The following is a 19,117-nucleotide window of genomic DNA, read 5'->3' as shown; positions in this document are numbered from 1 at the left end:
TCAGTAGACACAATGTATTAATAGATATTCTTAATTTGAAAATCCCAATATTTATTGACGGAGTTACGAATGCTGTGATGTCTTGTGATATCCACCCATTTCTTATAATTTATTTATAAGTTAGTTAAAAATAGTTTTGCCTTCTTTAAATGAAGGTTTATTTAGCTCCTTTTCTATTTTTAATATTTATGATTTTCATTCCTAACAAATTGGCAATTGTAGTTTCAAGAAGTAATCCACATAAAGGCTCTTTAGAGTTCAAAAATTTAGTTTTAAAAGCAATTGACAATGCTATAAATCAGATTAACAATGGTGAGCCCTATTATGCAGGGACTTCATTATTATACAGATATGCAGAACTTACAATTCTATTAACACTTTTTAATCCACAACCATTTCCGCCAGTTTGCAGTTTATTTCCGGAATATACATCGCTTTATAGTGGGTCATCTTTAAAACCCGTATTAAGAGGTATATATAAAGATTACATAGAGAAGGATAGTGAGATTTCAAATTATGGGATTACTGAATATATTAACAAAAAGTATAGCATTTTATATACTGCAAATGTAGAAAAAGGTAAATATAATTCTAGAAGAATGTATAATGAATCATATATATCAAATAGTTTAACAAATTTAGAAGATTGTACATGGAGAGTTTCCTGTATCAGGACTGTAGAGGATTATTCATTTTTCTCTAGTTTAGGAACTAACCAGTTTTTGCAATCAACTAACAAACGATATGTTTTATATATGCATTCAAACTGTGTTTTGGCACTTTATAACGGTAAAATTACGGTATGGAAAACTAACACTGAAAATAAGGGATCTCAATGCTTTTTAACAATTCAAATGGATGGTAATCTCGTAATATATGACATTAGTCTGAATGTGATTTGGGCAAATAACATTTACTGGAAAAACTCATGGAAGCCAATGTCTCTATGTGTAGATAACAAAGGATTTATAATTGTTTGTAACACTGTCGAACAGAGCTGTATCTGGAGAGCTCCCAAACGTCAAGATGTCTATTAAGTTTTAAATTCATTTAGAATAAAACTCTATCATTGTTTAATTAACTAAGTTCATGGTTTAGGGTTTTAGGGTCCGCCATGGCGCTGCGGAGGTTTGTGGCCGCATTCCCGCGGCGCCGCTGCCGCTCGCCCCCAATCCAGGTTCGCTCTCGCCGCATTTGCCTCATCATCGACAGCCGCGTGATCGACAGCTACAGGGACGAGGACGATGACGGCGATGGCAGCAGCGGCGGCACTCACGCGCTGGCGCTGCCCGACACCACCGCCTACGCGAAGAAGCACAATCTCATCGTCCGGAGGTCGGAGCCGGACGAAATCGCCGGCTTCTCCCTCCCAAAAGTCCCCGCCCTGGCCGGGATGGCGCTGCCCGAGCTCCTGGGATCCAAAACCTATCGCCCCACGCGCCGGGACAACGAGCTCGTCAACGATCTGTGCCATCTCCTGGAGCAAGGCAGCGTCTCTCCCTGGGAGCTCGAGGACGTTGTCCGGAGCAATGGCGGGGTTCTCATGCCTTACCACGTCTGCGAGGTTCTCAAGCACTACACCCGGGACGTGGAGCTCGCCTACGCCTTCTTCAAGTGGGCCGACCTCCACTCGGGCTTCCAGCACGACAACTTCTCTTGCAACGCCATCCTCAAGATCCTGGGCTTGCACAGGCGCTACGACGAGATCAAGAGGGTGATGCTGGGGATGGAAGAACAGATGATCCCCATGACGTACGTCACATATAGGATCCTCCTCCGGATCTACGTCGACGCGTCCATGGTGGAGGACGCGCTGGAAACGTTCCACAAGATGGAGTTTTCGGAGATCAAGCCGACGCTGGACGACTACCACTATATAATGTTTAAGCTCATCCGGCTCAAGTGCCCGCGGGTGGTGCCCATGATCTTCGAGAGCATGAGGAAGAACCTCGTCCGGCCCAACACGCAGACGTACAACTTCCTCATCAGCAGCCTTTGCTCGCTTGGAAAGATGGCGGAGGCGCGCTGGCGGTTTAGCTACATGAAGAAGTACTGCGACCCGGACGAGTTCACGTACGCGGCGCTCATCAACGGGTTTTGCAAGTGCATGGACACGGAGGTGACGCTTGAGCTGCTGGAAGAAATGCTGGCCAGGGGCTTGCGGCCAAACTTGGCGCTCTTCAACATGATGATGGACGCGCACTCGAGGAGTGGCAAGCACGAACAGGTGATCGCTCTGTTCGAGAGAATGGTGGAGCACGAGTGCCGGCCGGATCCAAAGTCGTACAGAGTTTTGGTGGAGGCGTTTGCGGTGTCTGGGAGGATCGACGAGGCTTTCGGTTTTGTACAGAGATATGCCGACAGCGAGAACGCTCCGCACCTGGGCGCTTACAACACGCTCATGAACAGGCTTGGCAAGGCGAACAAGGCCCATGCCGCTCTCGAGATTTTCTACAAGATCAAGGACAGGCCGAACTACAAGCCGGACCTGGTCACGTACAACGTTTTGATCGACTTGCTGGGAAAAGTTGGGAAGATCGACGAGTGCTGGAGCTGCTACCAGAAGATGAGGCTTCACTTCCAGCCGGATATATTCTCCTACAACACCTTGCTGGGAAGGCTGGGGAGGGCCGGGAGAGTTGATCTCTTTGCAAGCGTCCTGGACGACATGAGCAGAGACGGCGTTCAGCAGGACCGCATCACGTATGCCATTCTGGTGGAAGGATACGCGAGAGCTGGCAATCTGGACGTTGCGCTCGCATACTTGGAAGAGATGAAGAGCTCTGGCTTCTCTCCGACTCCAAGCGCCTTGGAAGTTCTCGTGAACTCTCTGCTCAAGGCCGGGAGATTTGGAGCAGCGGAGGCTGTCGTCCAGGAGATGGCAGCTATCAACGGTGGTCCTGGGAAGAAAATTGTTACTGGCACATTAGCAGCGTAAACAGGGATGGAGAAAAACCGTGATGGTGCTAAATAACAACACTTCCAGTCCAGCATGAGGAGAGGGCGGCGGGCATATTCTGGCCAATCGCTTAAGCACAAGTCCGAGAGGAAGGCACGAGCTATGGCGGCGACTTAACAGCTTTGCTCGAGGCACAGTGATCTGATCCGGGCTGGGAATAGGAGGCAGGAGATTATGTAGGATTTGACGCTGCATCGAGGATGTTCTCCTGCTTCAACCCAAAGTACAAGAGACAACAGAAGGCGGCGTCATTCAAGATCATCACTTGTAAGTGCTGAGAAACTCTTATTTTGAAGGGGGAATTGTACTTTTGTGCCTGTTTTTCAATCTGTTCTTCCACAGTGAACGTGGAGGAGGCTAGTCATCTGGGAAGCAACGAGGCAGTGTCATTCAGTGCTCGTGACATAAACCAAGCGACCGGGAACTACTCTCCGTCTCGGAAGATCGGGCAAGGGGGATTTGGAACTGTCTACTATGGAAAGCTTCGTGACGGTACTCCAGTTGCTGTTAAAAGAGCAAAGAAGGTGTGGTTTTCCTTTTATTCTTCCTGTTTTTGCTACAAGTGCCATATTATGATGCAGAATGCTTTCGAGACACGGCTTTCGACGGAATTCAAAAGCGAATTGAGCATGCTCTCAAGGGTGGAGCATATGAATCTCGTGAGGCTGTTCGGCTATTGTGATGGCAAGGATGAACGGGCCCTTGTTGTGGAGTATGTTCCCAATGGAAATCTTCGTGAGCACCTCGATGGTAAGTAAGTGCCGTCTTCAGAACTCAGAGCCTATGATTTTATTTTATTTTCCGCAGTTTTGCGAGGAACAGTGCTACCATTCGCAACCCGGATTGATATTTTAGTCGACGTTGCTCACGCCTTGACATATCTCCATTACTATGCAGGTACAGCAAACCAGTCACTTTCAAACTTGAAAACGTAGCAACAACCGCTTTTCTTTTTTTTGTTTCCATCGTGATTCTTGACCAGACGAGCCCATCATCCACCGCGATGTAAAATCGTCAAACATTCTTTTAACACACTCGTTTCGTGCCAAGGTAGCTGATTTCGGGTTTTCTAGAGCGGGGCCAATGGACGTGGACGCGACTCACGTCTCCACAGAAGTGAAGGGAACTGCTGGATATCTTGATACAGAGTATCTTTACACGAAGAAGCTGACACCAAAGAGCGACGTCTACTCTTTTGGCATTGTCATGGTGGAAACCATGACGGCGAGGCGTCCGATAGAGCTCAAGCGATCTGGCGAGGAGAGAGTAACTATAAGATGGGTAAGAACTTGCATTTCGAGAAACGAGCAGCTCACTTTTGGGATTTGCAGGCGTGGAAGAAGTTCGAGGAGGGAAACATCTTACAGATATTGGATCCAAACCTGGAGAAGCATCCGGAGATTGCACCCACGATGGAAAAGCTTGCAGAGTTGGCGTTTCGGTGTGCAGCGCCATCAAGGAAAGAGCGACCATCCATGCAAGAAGTAAGCCAGCAACTCACACTGATACGAAAGGATACCTTGGCAGTGAGTTCCAGCAGCGACATCAGCTTCTTCACAAGCTCGGAACGCGTGGGATCCTCTCAGAAGTAAGCTAGTCGTAGTAGTTATTCCTCTCTAACACACTGTTGTTTAGTTCGCAATGACATATAGCTTTGCGTGAAAGTTTTTCGGTGTTTGAATCCAGGAAAGAATACAAACGCACAGCTACAAGACTGGTGAAATTTCACCTGTTGTTTCTAGCCCTCCCGCAATGGCAGGAGCTTGTCTCGAGGACGAGACGACAGTGTTATTGATTTCGACCTTCCGCAACGTCATGCTCTCCACCGGGTTTAGTAGCCGCTCTCCTTTCGTGCTCTCTGTCAATTTGGTAGCGGTAGCACCATCCACTACAATTGCGCTGATCGTTTCTTTGTCACTCGTAGCAGGACACTTAGTGTTTTCGGGAGCGTCCGCCATGGTCGCTGTTGTTAAGTTACCAGGAGCAGCCTTGGGACGCTTGAGCGAAGACGCCTCTTCGAGCCTGGAAGCGTCCGTGAGAGTGGGCTTTCGTTTCAAGCACGGCAACCGGCAGCTCTCGACGCAATCGTCGTCGTCGTCGTCGTCGTCGTCGTCATGGCGCTGGATGTGGCTACGCAACCGCTTCACGTCGGCCACTCGCAAAGGCTTGAGAATGAACTCTTTGGCTCCCTCCGCCATGCACCTTTCACATGATGAAGAGTAGCAATCAGTCCAGTTCCCGAAGAAACCAACTTGCAGTATAATATGATATTCTACCACTCTTTCGTTTCTTTTTGTTCTTTCTTTCGAGAGAGAGCCCGACTTACATGGTGATTCGCTCCGCAACGTTTTCAGAGGACATAATCACCACGGGGATTTCCTTTAAAGCCGAGCTCTCCTGTTGACAGCGATGCAGATAGATACTGTGTCCATGCATCAACTGGCATCAAACAATTTATTAAAGCGTGTACCTTGACCTTCTTGAGCAGATCATAGCCTGTCATTTCCGGCATACAATAGTCCGTGATGATCAAGTTTATTTTAATGGCCTGCAACAAAAGCAAAAGCCAGAGGAAGCAAAGAAAATCTCGAGGAAATCAGCCAAAGATTAGCTTAGCTAGCATCCACCAACACCACCACAACCACCCAACAAAGCTATCACCTTTTTTTTCATTCCATACAGATCAAGCGACAACGATTTAACGAGTTTTCAATCCAGCACAAGAAAGAAGAAGAGCACGAACGAGAAGATGGCTACTTACATTGATCACAACTGGAGCGCTTCCAACAATGCCCAGAACTTCCAGCGCTCGAAAAGCACTATCAACAGTGGTCACTGGAAAGAGGAAAGAAAAGAGTCCCAATGCGTATGAGTATAGCGAAGAGAAGAAAGAGTACGAGGCTAACCTTTGTAGGACGAATTCTTGAGTAGCCGCTCCACGACTTTGCGATCGAGATGGCTGTCGTCAACAGCCAAGACGTGAATTTCCCGGCCCTCCAAATCCATTAACCCTGCGGTGTGGTGTGGGAGAGATCGAGAATCCCTGGTGCCAGGCAGCTAGCTCCTACTCAATCCTAGCTCGGGGCCCAATCCATCGACCTAGAGGCAGCGCGCCGTGGATCGGGGCGCCAGCATTCCCGAAATACAGCGATCCAAGAGCAAATTAGCAGCGCATTTCCGGGCGGCGATCGATCTGCGGCCCCCTGCCAGCGCCGCCAGCTCCACCAATCGCCTGGCAGGTCCACATTCTTCTCACCACACCACCGCCGCCGCCAGCATCGCCATGAAACCACACCCTCTTCCTTCCCTACTGACCACACTGGGAAAAAATTCTCCCTTGTGTATCCTCGAATATCCCGGTGCCCAAAAACCGCGCTGACGGGGCACCACGTGGTGGGGTTTTAAGCCGTGCGATGGCCGGCCCCCAGAGTGCACGGCCGCGATGGCTAGCGTATCTTACAGCGCTGATGTGGCGGCCGGATTCTGCGGCGCTGCGTGACAGGCTGAAGAGTGGGTAAAGTCCACGTGGGAGAATCCGTACCATCGCGATTTGCGGTCATGTGGTCACAAGCCACATGGGCCACACAAAGTGGATTTTGTGGTGATTTTAATCCCAACACTGGGAGCCAACCAGCAAATCTCCGGGAAGATCCTCTGCGACACTAGAATATGGTCGTAAACCATGTGCAAAATTTATACCAATTCGCATATTCGTGATACCATGTCGCCCGACACGTAAGCTCGCCACGTGTTATCCACATCAGCATAATAAAAGCCCGAGAACAATGTGTTGAGCACTTCATTTTAGCATTAATAATTTCTTAATTCCGTACTCAAAGCACAACATGCAAGCAAGCTTTCTTCACGGCATACGCAACAATAATTTTAAGAGCCCGGTGCACAATGGATCTTCAACCATTTTGATCTGGGTTTTATTACAGGGGAAATTTAATCAAAATTTCTTGAGCGCATCTATGATCTGTTCGCTGCTATAATCGTCCTGGGTGATGGCAACGTAGGGGCCGTCCGAGGAATTTGGAGCGACGTCCTCTCGCGTGTAACTGCTGCTCGATCGCACAAGCCTCTCGGAGCCAGCGGTCACGGCCCCCTTGAGGATCACCACCCGGTGCGTCCCTCCCAGGAGCTGCTCGTAGTCCGTGTCTCCGTCCTCGCCCACGAACACCACCATGTTGGATACGTCAATCCCCCAGCGCACAAACAAGTACCTGAAAGTTCCGAGTTTAAGAGGATCTGGAAAGGGAAAAAAAGAGATTTTTATACCTTAGAGCTTGCGAGCGGGAGGCGAAGAGAGGGAGGACGTGAAGCTTGGTCGCTCCAAAGCAGTAAATGGCATGGGAGCGGAGGCCTCGCATCCGCAGAGCTTGTCGGAGGTAATCCACCTTCGGCACCTGATATGATCATCAAACAAGCGTTAGAAAGAAACCAAACTTCCAAGCCGGAGGAACTTACGTCGCTATCGCAGCCGCTTCCGACGCTGTAGGCGAGGCAGTGCGAGTGACGCCGGCTCTCCTCCTCGCAGATGGTCATCTGCGAGTCCTCTTCCTTTTCTTTCCCCTCTCCATCTTTGTGAGATGATCCCATGTTGGCAATCAAACGCTGCATGGCTTTGGAGAGGTCCTCGCCACCCCACCGATATCCAATGTGGATCGAGTAGTCTGGATCAGAAACTAGCTGCTGATCACCCGGTGACGAGCTTTGGTTCTGTGAGTTGTTGTTGGTTTCGTCCGAATTTTGTCCTCCACCCGGGTAAAGTAGCTCACTCCCGCTGCTACATATCAATGCATCGAACTCGGCCACTCCAATTCCTGCGGAGCTCAGCAGCGACACAGTCTCGCTCGAAGTCAGTGCCGTGGACAGCACAAAGCTCGTGGCTCGGCCACCCGAGTCCGACTTGCCAGCCTTGAGTATCTCCTGTATAACGTTGATCATCGGCTTGGCAGGACAGTCCCGGCTCCCTTCGACGTCGTAGCTATCGACCGCGATGACGAAGAACCGCCGTTTCTTGCGAGAAAACGGCAGCCGGTTCGAGGAGTGACTGCTATTACTCTGCTGCTGCGGCGACGAGATGTCGGATTCCTCGTGAGCTCGCATGTGTTTCTCAAACGCCTGCTTGAGTTGCTCAATGTTCTTGTTGGATCCCCGGAGGATTTTCTCCAGGGAGCTGTTGAGCGAGCCGCTGCGCTCTCCATCGTCCGAGAGGCGGAGGGACATGTCTTGCACGTCCCGGAGCGAGTCGGCGAAGGAATCAGTGTCCATGTTGCCGTAGACGTCGTCGCTCTGCCACTGTGGGTGCCTCATTCGGCAGTGCCACTCTGGAGAGATAAGTCCGGCAGTGTTGTGGCCACGAGTACAAGTGGATGTTCTTGAGGCCGTTTCTTCTGTATTCTAGCCACGCATTTCTGTCAGCTAGCAGCTTGAGCAAGCCATCGGCGATCTGTTTCTGGTCGTGAGGATCGACCAAGACACCGTTTTGGAGAGTCTGCTCACGTTTTCCAAGTTAGAAAGAACACGAAGTTTGTAAGACACACACTTACGGTAGCTATATCGACTGGCCCTCCATTCTTCGTCGCAACCATTGGAAGACCATGAGCTGCTGCCTGTAAAACAAAGTAAAACCGAAACAATCAGCATTTTGATAGAACGTAACGACATTGTCAACCTCGATAAGTGTCAAGCCGAATGGCTCAACCAGAGCTGGATTTACGAAAACACCCTGCAGCAACCTCGGAAGTTAGCGACACAAGAAAAGATTTGGATCAGACAACCTTAGTTTTGGCTGCGAGGCGATAGATCTCGGGAACATCTGACTGCCTGTGGTGTTTGGGATAAGCAACCTGGCCGTAAAGGTCGTACTTGTCGATAAGCTTGAGAGCTTGTGTAAGGACATTTGAGCTTGCAGCAGACATCTCGTCGATATCATCGCGATTTCCCATCACAAGCGTCTAGAAAGCGAAAGAATTAGTAAGAGAAATTACCGTGAGATTGAAGTACTTACGAGGTTTGCCAAGTCTCGAAGGGGGCGACACTCTCCAAAAGCCCTGAGCAGTGTAGTGATGTTCTTCTTGGGATCCGGACGAGCAAGAGCCAAAACCATGGGTTTGTGAGGGTTGACGAAGAAACGCATCACCTGTTAACGAAGAACAATCGTTGAAAACACGTACAAAAACCAGTTTTTTTTGTCACCTCTCCCCAGATTGGTGGCTGTGGCCGTGGAGAAACTGGCATCACTGCCGCCGCTTCCGTGCCAGTGAACGCAACGTCCCCCTCGCCTTCGAAAACATCACCAGCGTCCTGGACAATCACATTGCTAAAATCCATCCCGGGTGGAATCACCTTGAAAGAAAAACACAAGAGGAGGATCAAAACCAACTAAGAACATATACAAGAAAAAGAAACATACCACCATCCGAGGCATGTAACGACCTCGGCAGCTCACTCCACGCTTCAACCGGGCTCTCAAAGTTCTCTCCAGCTTCACGTCGAATCCATCGTAAAGTCCCCACTGCTCCACAATCTCCTGCCTCGTGCTGGTGATCACCAGCTCGGCCGCATCTAGCGCGAGCTCCTCCCCCTCGATCCGTCTCATGATACGGTACGTCGAGTTTATATCCTCCTTGGACTGTCTCCCCTGCTTGAGAAGCTGCTCCAACTTGTTCCGCCCCAGCGAGTGGCCCGTGAGCACCATCGGCACGTTGAGAGCTCCCGAGAGCAGCGACGCACTGTCACCGGCGTCCGCGTAATGCCCGTGAATGACATAAGGCCACACGCGATTTTCGGACGAGAGCTGGTCTCCCAAGACTTTGGACATGTTGAGGATGTGCGAGAGAGCGCCGTCGACGAACTCCTGGATGTAAGGCCAGAGGAGCTCCTTGCGGAGATACTTGTCTCGCGGTCCGCAGGGAATGCGGACGATGTAAGCACCGCTGCTCTCGCCGGCTACGTTCTCGTCCGAGGACAGCATCTCGGTCGGCTCACCGTAGCTCCAATCCACGTCGGGAGCGGAGATCTGGCGCGTGAGCAAGTCGACACGGTAGACTTCCGGCATCAAAGCCAGAGCTCTCGCGAACTCGACAACATATTTCACCTATACGATTCGAAAGTCAAGACTGCGAAAGAATAAACGAAGAAGTTTCTAGTTTCACCTGGCCTCCGGTGTCCGAATCACGACCGAGCTCCATGTTTTCTCCACGAACAAGACCATGAAGACTGCGAGGGAGAAAACAAGTTTAAACAAAGGAAGAAAACTACGTAGAGATAGTATGATCTATGGCGTCACCTTATCATGACAATGTAGAGCTTTCTCTCCTTGTGCTGCTGCTCGTCGCTAGCGGGAGCGATCGAAGGAGCGTTGCACGTCTCTTCCAAGTCGGAGGCGATCCTCTTCATCGAGCTCTCGTTCTCGTTCTCGTTGGGGACAACTTCCACGGGAGGATCGGCCTTCTCTCCCTCTGATAAATCCTCGGTCGTCTCCAGCAGGCCCTGCTCGCGCTGGATTTTGCGATGCGACACGCGCTGTGCGTGCTCGGCTTCATTCTATCGTCGAAACAATTAGAACACCAAAAAAAAAAAAAACCAAAGAGGGCAAAAACTTGCCTGTTTCTTCTTCCTGGTAAGGTGCCAAATCCTCCAGCACAAGTTCTCCAATCGAGCGCTTCGTTCCCTCACATTCCTGGTGGCAGTAGCCTGCGAAAATCACTCCATTCGATCGATTACAAAACTCTAGTATAGCCGCGATGCTTGGCAAAGAAGAGCAATCGACCAACTGACCTTTACCCAGGTTCTATGGATGTCCGTCTCATCGAATCCACTCACGACCTCCTCCACAAAGTACCTGCTGGCATTGAATCCCAGAAGATCGGGCGACGGCGGCGCCTTGCGATCGCTCGAGCCGCCGCGCTGCTCGTCGATCCCCACGCCGCTATCAAGAATCGCCTCCAAATATCCATTGATCCACTCATTCCCAGCCATGCGTGCTGCGCGCTCGCTCTAATTCTAGCCTAGAAACTTGTGTGATCTACAACTTGGCAGAGCTGTGGATGCTCCAAGCCAAGAGCCGGCGCCACCTCGTCTTCATACGTGTCGCCATTGGCAAATAAAACCCTCGACGCAAATATATATAACAACACAAAGGGCCCAAACTCACAAGGTAAAATTATGAGAGCTAAAAACCATGCTAAATTACACGAGAGAAGAGAGCATCCAAAATGTTTGTACAGAAGAAACTCTCCTTTTCTTCTTCACGAGACTCTCACGACTGTTTTGTGAAGGCGTACCGCGGCAGTGTCTTTAGTTTGTGCATTATTTCGCCAAAAGATGGCCGAGCTTTTGGGTCTCTGTGCAAGAAAGAAAACGAAAAGGGTAACATTTTGATTAGAAATCTTGGAAACTTACGAGGACCAACAAGCCTGCATCAATGCTATGATCCCCGGCTCGATGTGGTCGGGTATTGGCAGCCTCTGGTTTAGATAGCCCACAGCTCCAATCACCTGGAACAGCGAGATTAGAACTAGAACCAAAAAAGCTTGCTTTGTTTTTTCTCTCGAACCTGCATGGAGTTCATGCCAGCCCACGGTTGCTGGAGCGTCGCAAGCTCCCACAAAATCACCCCAAAGCTGTAGACATCACACCTGTCCAGAGAAAAACAAAGGAAAAGCGAAGTGACGTGAAAAACTCTGGTGCCACGGAGAAAGTTCATGTTTTACTTCTCGTCAGATGGCTCGTTGCGCAAAACCTCTGGAGCAGTCCACTCGGGCTGCAACACGTCTCACGGTAAGAAAAAAGCAAAAAGCCAGAATCAGAACGGCTGCTTACCGTTCCAACTCCAGTTTTAGAAGTAAGAAAAGTGTTGTTCTTTGGGCGCGACAATCCAAAATCACACACCTGTACAGCAGTGGACAATTATTAAGCAACAGCACACTTTGTTCACTTGATAAATCACCTTGATCGTCCAGTTTTCCTTCACTAGCAAATTCGGGGATTTCAAGTCCCTGTGTACTATAGGAGGACAGCATCGATGGAGATAATTCATTCCTTTGGACTGATTACATGCGTGTGAGAAGAAGTGTTCAACTGGCATGATGCTTACCACATCAAGGGCCATACGTAGGCGTCGACGCTCATCCAGTTTGGTTTTTTGCAGAATCCTGAATAGGCTCCCTCTGCAAACTTGACACCTTAAGAACTGCTTGAAGGGAGGCAATTGAGTGTCTGAAATACCTTGGACAGAACTCGGTAACCAGTGATAAGTTTGGAGGCTGTGTGACCGCTCCCATGAAGAGAACTATGTTTGGATGCCGCAGCCGACGGATCATCGCCACCTAAAGCGGACCAGTTAGATCACGAGAGAGTGATAGAAAGTATACCTCTCGTTTGAACTCTTCAAGCGCTTCAGACCTGATGTCTTGATCCAGGAAAACTTTGACTGCAACATCCTGTGAAGTCCAAACTTAGTTTCATAAAGCTCAGTCTAGAAAATCCACTTACGGAGCCTTGCCAGTCAGCGTGATAGACCCTTCCAAAAGAACCTGGAAAATAAACAGTTAGCAAATTTAGAAAACTGGAAGAGTTGACATACCCTGCCCAACGCGTTCACCAATATGGACGTCTTCCCATTTGATCTCGTAGTCATCTACGTGACTTGCCATCTTTATAGCTTTCTGTTGGTCAACCTCTTTTTCTCTTGCTTTTGCTATGAGTTCCTCTCTAGTCCTTTCCTTGAAGCGAGTCGTCTTGCTAATAAAATCCACCGGCCTGCCTTCCTGTTCACCCTTCTCTGGATTTGGCGGCTCGTCCGCAGAGTTTGATCTTTTAATAGAAACGGAACTAGAAGCTGAGTCCGGGGAGGATGAGGACGTTTGTCGCAAAGAAGGGCTTCCCATCCCAGCAGATACAGGAGTTCTTGTTTCGGGTGGAAGCAAAAGCCCCGGTTTGCAGACTAAGTCTACGACCCATTCCCTGCAACATGGAACGACAAAATTCAGCTCTTAAGACGTCGCGAGCATGACGAAGATTTACCTCCCGCTGTTGCATTTAACGAGAGCAAAAGCGTCTTCCTCCTTGGCACAGAAGGGGTGGCCGCGGACAAGGCGACACGGTAGGCCAACACTATCTGCTAGCACCTGGAAAAACACAGCTTCTTGCGTTAAAAGACTGGTGATTACATGGAGAAGACTCACCTTGAAAAGAAGAGCCCTGTGCCTAGAGAGACCAGCCTTGATGAGTCCGATTGGAAGAACCACACTCCCGGAGATCTGCATCAGCTTCAAACGATTTTGCAGCCACGTCTCAACCAAATCATCGTCCGAAGCAGCAGGGCCCCCCATCTCGACTGCGACTAGCTTTCCCAGTTGAGAAGCTAAATCAAAGACTTCGTTTGCTTCGTACGCTAGATTGACCACCCTGTCTTCTAGTGCACATAGCGCGGGATCTACACTTCTGTCCACGAGCACCACATCGAAGACTGCCTCTGATGGATGCACACGACGTAGAGATTCCAATGGAGGCATCCGGCCTTGCTCAGAAGAGTCAGTGCAAATGCTCCAGACATGAGGACTCATTCCCCACAGCTCGTAAAAGCCATCCTCAATCCACTCATCGTAACTTAGAGAGCTCGTCACCTGCAAAGGAGAAGCACGTATCAAGTTCGCAGTATCGAAAGATGTCATTGAACTTACCCAATAGCGATAAGACGTAGTCTCGGCTTTAGTCACGTCGGAAGATGATTTTCCCGTCCTCGTACTGGAATCGTCTGCATCTGCATCTGGCTTGTCCGAAGGAACCCGCAGCGAAAGTGCCATTTGAAGATGAAAATCATCTTCGGCAGCTTGTTGCTGTTGTTGTTGTGAGTACCAACTGTCAACCATGATATTTCTTGGTGACTCTGGGACATTTCCATAAGCTCCTCCAGCGGGTAAACCAGCGTTAAATCTGGACATGAAATTCCCCCCAGCGGTTTCACTGCATGGAACGTAACTCCTGGATTGCTGATCAGGAGTGCCGAGTCTCTCGTCGCTGTTAGGATCAGAAGCTTTTTGGATCCGTGGTGAGTTTTGACGACTTGAATTCCCCGAGTAATACTCTCCACCGTAGCTTATGTGGAGGAGGTCTGAAGATTCAGACGCCATTTGGTGGTCCTGTGCCGCAGCTGCCTGATCTTCTTCGGGTTTGGCGGCTCCAAAACCAAACCTCCGGAACAGGTACTGCATGGAACTTAATCCCAGCCTCTGCATAGAAAGCTTGAATAAACACAAAATCCCGCGAAAATATCGAAGGCATGCGGACTTACAAAGATTCCAGTTCCTGCTGGCAAGTTGGAGTGCTGCTGCATGGAATCGACCCGCTCCAAGTTTGATATGGAGCTTTCAGATATATCCGAGTCCATCCGTTCAGGTTCTCGGCTTCTCATGCTGCCTGGCTTGTCGATTTGCGAAGAGATTGCAACAATACCCTGAATCTGGCGGCCGTTACCCATAAGTGGACTGCTCATAACCATGGTATTGATAAGAACGCCGTCGCGCCTGAGAAAAGCATGCTCTCCCGACCATAGCTTTCCTTGACCAACGTGAGCAAGGATTTCCTTTGATGACTTGAGAGCGTCCAAGGGGAAAAGGATGTTGAGTACGTTCAGTCCACTAACTTCTTCTTTTCTCCAGAGGTATAACGCTTCAGCGGTATTGCTCCTGCAAACACAGAAAAGGCTGTAAGTCCGGAAAGCCACCAGCGTGGAGCGCTCGAAAAATACACACCAGTACGTTATATCGCCATGGAGATCGGTGCAAAACACTGCCTGTCCGAGTGCCTCAAACTGATAAAGCTGCTCCAAGTCGACAAAACCGGCTGGAAGACTGGCACCTCGGTAGACCACCGACTTCCAGACCCTGAAAGCATCGAGGCTAACATCCGGAGTACCGGCAGGCTTTCCCAAGACTTTGGGCCGGAGCAGCCACGCTTGATCCTCGAGCTCTTCACCAGGTAATATCTGCTGCCTCAGCCCAGCCGTGCTGCACCTGTGGCCTCCAAACATCGCTGACCGCTATGACAATTCATCGCAAGCTCAGGCGACGAGCTGCTGGTGATGATGATCCTGGAAGGAAGCAAAACAGAGGAAAACGAAGTGAGAAATCATGAAATCATAAAGCTCTAGCTTCGCACCTTTCTCCACAAGTTGCTGGAACTGAAACACCGAGGATCTAAGTCGCATCGTAGAAACCATCTTCGCCGCTGCTTCGCCGGCGCTCCCTGAGCGTCAAGGAAGAAAAGAAGATCAATCACCGAAAATAAAGGGGGAAGAAAGAAAATAAAGTAGAGGCGAGCCGCAAGAGAAGAAAGCAAGCAATCCAATCACTGCCAACAACCACCTCTGCGTTTCTCTGTGCTCAGGACAGTCATTTTCCATCGCCCGTGATCCGGCCTTAGTCTCCCAGTCCAAGTTGCGCACACGAAGTGGTAGAAGAACAAAGAAGAAAGGCAAAAGAGCTCTTTATCTCTCTCTCATCTTCTCCTTCCCCCCCACACACACACGGGGAGAAAGAAAAGAAACCCCGTCACAGGCAGCGGCACCCCAGCCTGGCAATTCCAGAAATCCACAAGCGATTCAGCACGGATCGAAGGAGAATCGAAGGAAATATGCGATCACAGACACCTAAGCGGCGGCGCTAGGGCGGGCGATGCATCGATCGATCGATCGGCCGCGCCGCCGATCAATCAATCGGCGATGGATCGATCGCTTACCTGGTGCGGTGGCGGCGCTGCTGCTGCTGGTGCTACCGCTGGCGCTGGTGCTGGGAAGAGGACGAGCGCGTCCTCCGCATCTTGCTGCTCCTCTTGCTCATCCATAATAAACTATAGCCTAGAAACCCCACCCACATTTTCTTGGCTTTGTTTTTCCTCGTCTTTGGACTACACTATTCCCCTTGCTTGGCACACGCTGAAGATCCACACAGCGATCACGACAAGGAAAGAGAAATTTTGCGTGCTTGGGATCGCAGCGCTCGCTCGCTCGCTCGCTCGCTCGGGACCCCCGCACGGATCATACAACGATGTTTGCGATCAGTGATCCAATTCTTTTTGGGTTTATCCAAGCGTTTCTTCCTGTTCACGATGCCTGAGTGTTCGATTTCCAGAGGATGGTTTCACTAGTGCTCGTCATTGATCGTTGCGGAAGCGTGGGGCTGTAAGTTTCCATCGTTTTCGCGATCGTACATTCTTCCCAACGCGAATTCTTTTCTTGTTTTTTCTTTTCTTTTTTTCTGGCGCGTGTTTGCAAGTTGCAACGATTGTGCTCCACAAATTCGCTGCAAGTGGGCGAAGAACTCCCGTGCTCGAAGAACTCCCACCAAGCGATCGAGGGAATTAAATAGCAGAGAGAGCATTTTTTTTTTCTTTTCATCCCATATGGATCACGCACAGGGTTTCCCCCACTGTTTTATAATCTCGCGCGATTCACACCTTGTCGCCGAGAGTCCACGGGAATTTAATCGCTCATCCCCAGCGCGGCAATGCTCGTGATCGGACAGACAAATCCATCCATCCACCTTTTTTTTGTCTGAAACTTCTAACCGCAAAATCAAGCTTATCAATGCGCGCTGCAAAGAGACGCAACCACCGTGGTACATACAAATCATTGATAGAAAGGATTGGATTTCCCATGGTTTGATTTGATCAAAGGTGGCTTTAGCGCGATCTTCCTCCTCTTGCTTGTCCTCGGCTTCGCTAGAACACTACGCCTCGCTCTTGCGGCAGCATGCGCGGTCCAAGTCCCTCGGCGATGGCAGATCCCTCCACCAGCACCTCACCGCTCTCGGCTTCGATCGCCACACCTTCCTCGGCAATCTCCTCGTCCAGATGTACAGCAGCTGCGGCAGCGTCGATGCCGCGCGCGCGGCCTTCGATCGGATCGAGAGCCCCAACTCCTTCTCCTGGACGATCATGCTCTCGGCGTATGCCCGGACCGGGCATCTGCGCGAGGCGCGGAGAATCTTCGATGCCGCGCCCTGCCGCAACGAGGTCTCTTGGAATTCCATGCTCGCGGCGCTCTCCCAGAATGGGAGATTCAGCGACGCGAGGAAGCTGTTCGATCGGCTGCCGCAGTGGGATCCATTCGCTTGCAACGCGATGATCGTCGCGTTCGGGCTCAAGGGGCAAATCCTCGAATCAAAGCGGCTGTTCGATTCGATGCTGCACAGAACCACAGCGAGCTACAACTCCTTGATCTCTGCGTTCTCGCAAAACGGTGATCTCGCAAGCGCAAGGATTGTTTTCGATCGAATCTCCCACAGGAACGTCATCACCTGGAACGCAATGCTCACAGCACTTGCCTTGTCTGGGCATCTTGAAGATGCGAAAGCTCTCTTCGATGAGATCCCGGAAAGAAGCGTTGTAACATACAACACTATGATTGTTGGAATCTCCCAGAATTCCAACGTAGAACAAGCACGGGATTTTTTCGACAAAGCCGCCCAGCCGGATGTGGTCACCTGGACCGCAATGATCACCGCATATGCCCAAAAGGGGCATCTTGATCAAGCCAGGGCGCTCTTCGAGGAGATCCCGGCTCGCACAGTTGTCTCTTGGACCGCGATGATCTCCGGATACGCGCAGCACGGATCCATGGATCATGCTGCGGAGCTCTTCCAGCGGATGCCGCCCGAGCTGCGCAGCACCGTCACCTGGAACGTGATGATCACTGGCTACGCGCAGATCGGGAGGGTGGAAGAAGCGCGGGGTCTCTTCCAGCGCATGGGGCCGTCCAAGCGCGACGTGATCTCCTGGACGGCGCTCATCGATGGCTACGTCCGGAGGAACGATCTGGGCGAGGCGCGGGGGCTCTTCGATCGAATGGAAGACAAGGACGTGGTGGCCTGGGGGACGATGCTCGAGGGCTATGCGCAGCGTGGCCATCTCCAGGAATCGCTGGAGCTCTTCCGGTCGATGGATCTCCACGGGTATCCCATCAACAAGGTGATCTTCATCAGCATTCTTGATGCGTGCGTTCACGCCAGGGCTCTCGCGGAGGGAAAGCTCCTCTACGAGCTGGCCGCCGCCAAGGATCTCGCCGCCGATGTGACAATGACGAGCGTCATGGTCAATCTCTACGCAAAGTGTGGCTGCCTGGCTACTGCGCGAGATCTTTTCGATTGTATTGAACGAAGAGATCTTGTGGCTTGGAATGGGATGATTGCAGCATATGCCCAAAGCGGGCATTCTCTGCTCGGGCTGGCGGCCTTTTGGGAGATGCTCGTCCAGGGCGAGGATCCCGACGGTGTTACCTTCAACATCGCTATCTCGGCATGTAGCCACAAGGGGCTCCTGAAGGTCGGGCTCCAGCTCTTCTTGGACATTGAGGAGAGCTTTGCGATGATCCGAAGCTTGGATCAATACATTTGCATGATTGATCTTCTGGGTCGATCGGGGATGCTGGAGCAAGCGGAAGAGCTCACGGAGTCTATGCCGTTTGAGCCTGATCTCGTGTCTTGGAGGACTTTGTTGTGCTGCAGTGGGATCCATGGTGATCTAGGGTGCGGCCAGCGTGCTGCTTCACGGCTTTTGGATCTGGAAGGAGGTGGAGAGGCGGCATCCATGGATTGGATTGAGGACGACAAGGCGACTCCGTATGTGGTCTTGTCTAACATTTTTGTCAACCAGGATCATCCAGTCCCTTAGATACATTTTCTTGTCTAGCATTCGAAATCCAAGTTACCGCTGGCCAAACCTCCATCAGGCAAGTTCTCAACATTTAAAGTGCCAGCTGTGACTACTTGACCGGTCTTGACCACGTGACCAGGGTTACCAAAAGCTTTGAGCTCAATCTTTGTAACGTTTACTTCAAATAAATTCCAAGGTTATATGATTCGGCAATACGCAACTGGAATGAAAAGAGAAACATACTCATTAGAGCGATGACTCCATCCCCCCCAACTTGGCAATCTACACGAAAACTTGTTCTTGTCATGATCCCTGGCGATGGGAGTGTCAGTAAGCTGTGGCGAATAGATGCGAATTAGCACGTAACTCCGGGACTGTGGATACAAGCCTCTATCAACTCACTCGACACGAGGTCCGCTTACTCTTTTGAGGCTCAGAGCTTACACACAAGATTTATGCGAAGATCCAGACTTTTGTGTGTGGCCAACAGCACCT

The 19,117-nt window shown here is 50.5% G+C and overlaps 5 protein-coding genes and 1 pseudogene across 6 annotated transcripts; 3 read left to right on the top strand and 3 right to left on the bottom strand.

Moving 5' to 3' along the window:
- Positions 1-1,077: 1,077 nt before the first annotated feature.
- Positions 1,078-3,467, top strand: LOC9645053 (pentatricopeptide repeat-containing protein At1g09900). Its single transcript, XM_024689346.1, has 2 exons — positions 1,078-3,226; positions 3,302-3,467. Exon 1 carries the CDS (start codon positions 1,115-1,117, stop codon positions 2,936-2,938), a length of 1,824 nt encoding a protein of 607 aa, XP_024545114.1. The 5' UTR covers positions 1,078-1,114; the 3' UTR covers positions 2,939-3,226; positions 3,302-3,467.
- Positions 2,945-4,551, top strand: LOC112340461 (calmodulin-binding receptor-like cytoplasmic kinase 2). The gene is made up of 4 exons (XM_024689321.1): positions 2,945-2,963; positions 3,302-3,709; positions 3,942-4,240; positions 4,291-4,551. Exons 1-4 carry the CDS (start codon positions 2,945-2,947, stop codon positions 4,549-4,551), a joined length of 987 nt encoding a protein of 328 aa, XP_024545089.1.
- Positions 4,552-4,612: 61 nt separating this feature from the next.
- On the bottom strand, positions 4,613-6,309 carry LOC9645052 (two-component response regulator ARR15). Its single transcript, XM_002984145.2, has 5 exons — positions 5,866-6,309; positions 5,721-5,794; positions 5,430-5,507; positions 5,286-5,356; positions 4,613-5,161 (listed from the first exon to the last, which is right to left on the bottom strand). Exons 1-5 carry the CDS (start codon positions 5,963-5,965, stop codon positions 4,666-4,668), a joined length of 819 nt encoding a protein of 272 aa, XP_002984191.1. The 5' UTR covers positions 5,966-6,309; the 3' UTR covers positions 4,613-4,665.
- A 547-nt stretch (positions 6,310-6,856) lies between these two features.
- On the bottom strand, positions 6,857-11,053 carry LOC112351439 (annotated as a pseudogene).
- Positions 11,054-11,110: 57 nt separating this feature from the next.
- LOC9645051 (serine/threonine-protein kinase CTR1) lies at positions 11,111-15,853 on the bottom strand. Of its 2 annotated transcripts, XM_024689353.1 has the most exons (19): positions 15,710-15,853; positions 15,337-15,544; positions 15,131-15,217; positions 14,725-15,062; positions 14,265-14,658; positions 13,654-14,202; positions 13,156-13,596; positions 12,995-13,098; positions 12,555-12,934; positions 12,464-12,504; positions 12,343-12,411; positions 12,197-12,297; positions 12,066-12,138; positions 11,919-12,017; positions 11,792-11,860; positions 11,683-11,732; positions 11,526-11,607; positions 11,372-11,466; positions 11,111-11,313 (listed from the first exon to the last, which is right to left on the bottom strand). In XM_024689353.1, exons 4-19 carry the CDS (start codon positions 15,000-15,002, stop codon positions 11,229-11,231), a joined length of 2,910 nt encoding a protein of 969 aa, XP_024545121.1. In that variant the 5' UTR covers positions 15,003-15,062; positions 15,131-15,217; positions 15,337-15,544; positions 15,710-15,853; the 3' UTR covers positions 11,111-11,228. The 2 variants fall into 2 exon arrangements, with proteins under 2 accessions (XP_024545121.1, XP_002984190.2); XM_002984144.2 differs by lacking the exon at positions 15,337-15,544.
- Positions 15,854-16,999: 1,146 nt separating this feature from the next.
- LOC112351420 (pentatricopeptide repeat-containing protein At4g02750-like) lies at positions 17,000-18,640 on the top strand. Its single transcript, XM_024689314.1, has one exon. The coding sequence runs from the start codon at positions 17,000-17,002 to the stop codon at positions 18,638-18,640; it is 1,641 nt and encodes a 546-aa protein (XP_024545082.1).
- Positions 18,641-19,117: the final 477 nt, after the last annotated feature.

Source organism: Selaginella moellendorffii, unplaced genomic scaffold (assembly GCF_000143415.4).
Source record: "Selaginella moellendorffii unplaced genomic scaffold, v1.0 SELMOscaffold_61, whole genome shotgun sequence".
Classification (NCBI taxonomy): domain Eukaryota; kingdom Viridiplantae; phylum Streptophyta; class Lycopodiopsida; order Selaginellales; family Selaginellaceae; genus Selaginella; species Selaginella moellendorffii.
Note: the sequence above shows the minus strand (reverse complement) of the source record. Positions and strands in the feature narration are given on the sequence as shown.

Coding starts and splice junctions, on each gene's coding strand:
- LOC9645053 (XM_024689346.1), top strand. CDS start 1,115: ATGGCGCTGCGGAGGTTTGTGGCCGCATTCCCGCGGCGCCGCTGCCGC.
- LOC112340461 (XM_024689321.1), top strand. Junction 3,710..3,941: donor TCTTCGTGAGCACCTCGATG/GTAAGTAAGTGC, acceptor ATTCTTGACCAG/ACGAGCCCATCATCCACCGC. Junction 4,241..4,290: donor AGAGAGTAACTATAAGATGG/GTAAGAACTTGC, acceptor TGGGATTTGCAG/GCGTGGAAGAAGTTCGAGGA.
- LOC9645052 (XM_002984145.2), bottom strand. CDS start 5,965: ATGGATTTGGAGGGCCGGGAAATTCACGTCTTGGCTGTTGACGACAGC. Junction 5,795..5,865: donor CAAGAATTCGTCCTACAAAG/GTTAGCCTCGTA, acceptor TCCTCTTTCCAG/TGACCACTGTTGATAGTGCT. Junction 5,357..5,429: donor ATCTGCTCAAGAAGGTCAAG/GTACACGCTTTA, acceptor CGCTGTCAACAG/GAGAGCTCGGCTTTAAAGGA.
- LOC9645051 (XM_024689353.1), bottom strand. CDS start 15,002: ATGTTTGGAGGCCACAGGTGCAGCACGGCTGGGCTGAGGCAGCAGATA. Junction 12,412..12,463: donor ACGCTGACTGGCAAGGCTCC/GTAAGTGGATTT, acceptor TGGACTTCACAG/GATGTTGCAGTCAAAGTTTT. Junction 11,467..11,525: donor CTGGCATGAACTCCATGCAG/GTTCGAGAGAAA, acceptor TCGCTGTTCCAG/GTGATTGGAGCTGTGGGCTA.
- LOC112351420 (XM_024689314.1), top strand. CDS start 17,000: ATGCTCGCGGCGCTCTCCCAGAATGGGAGATTCAGCGACGCGAGGAAG.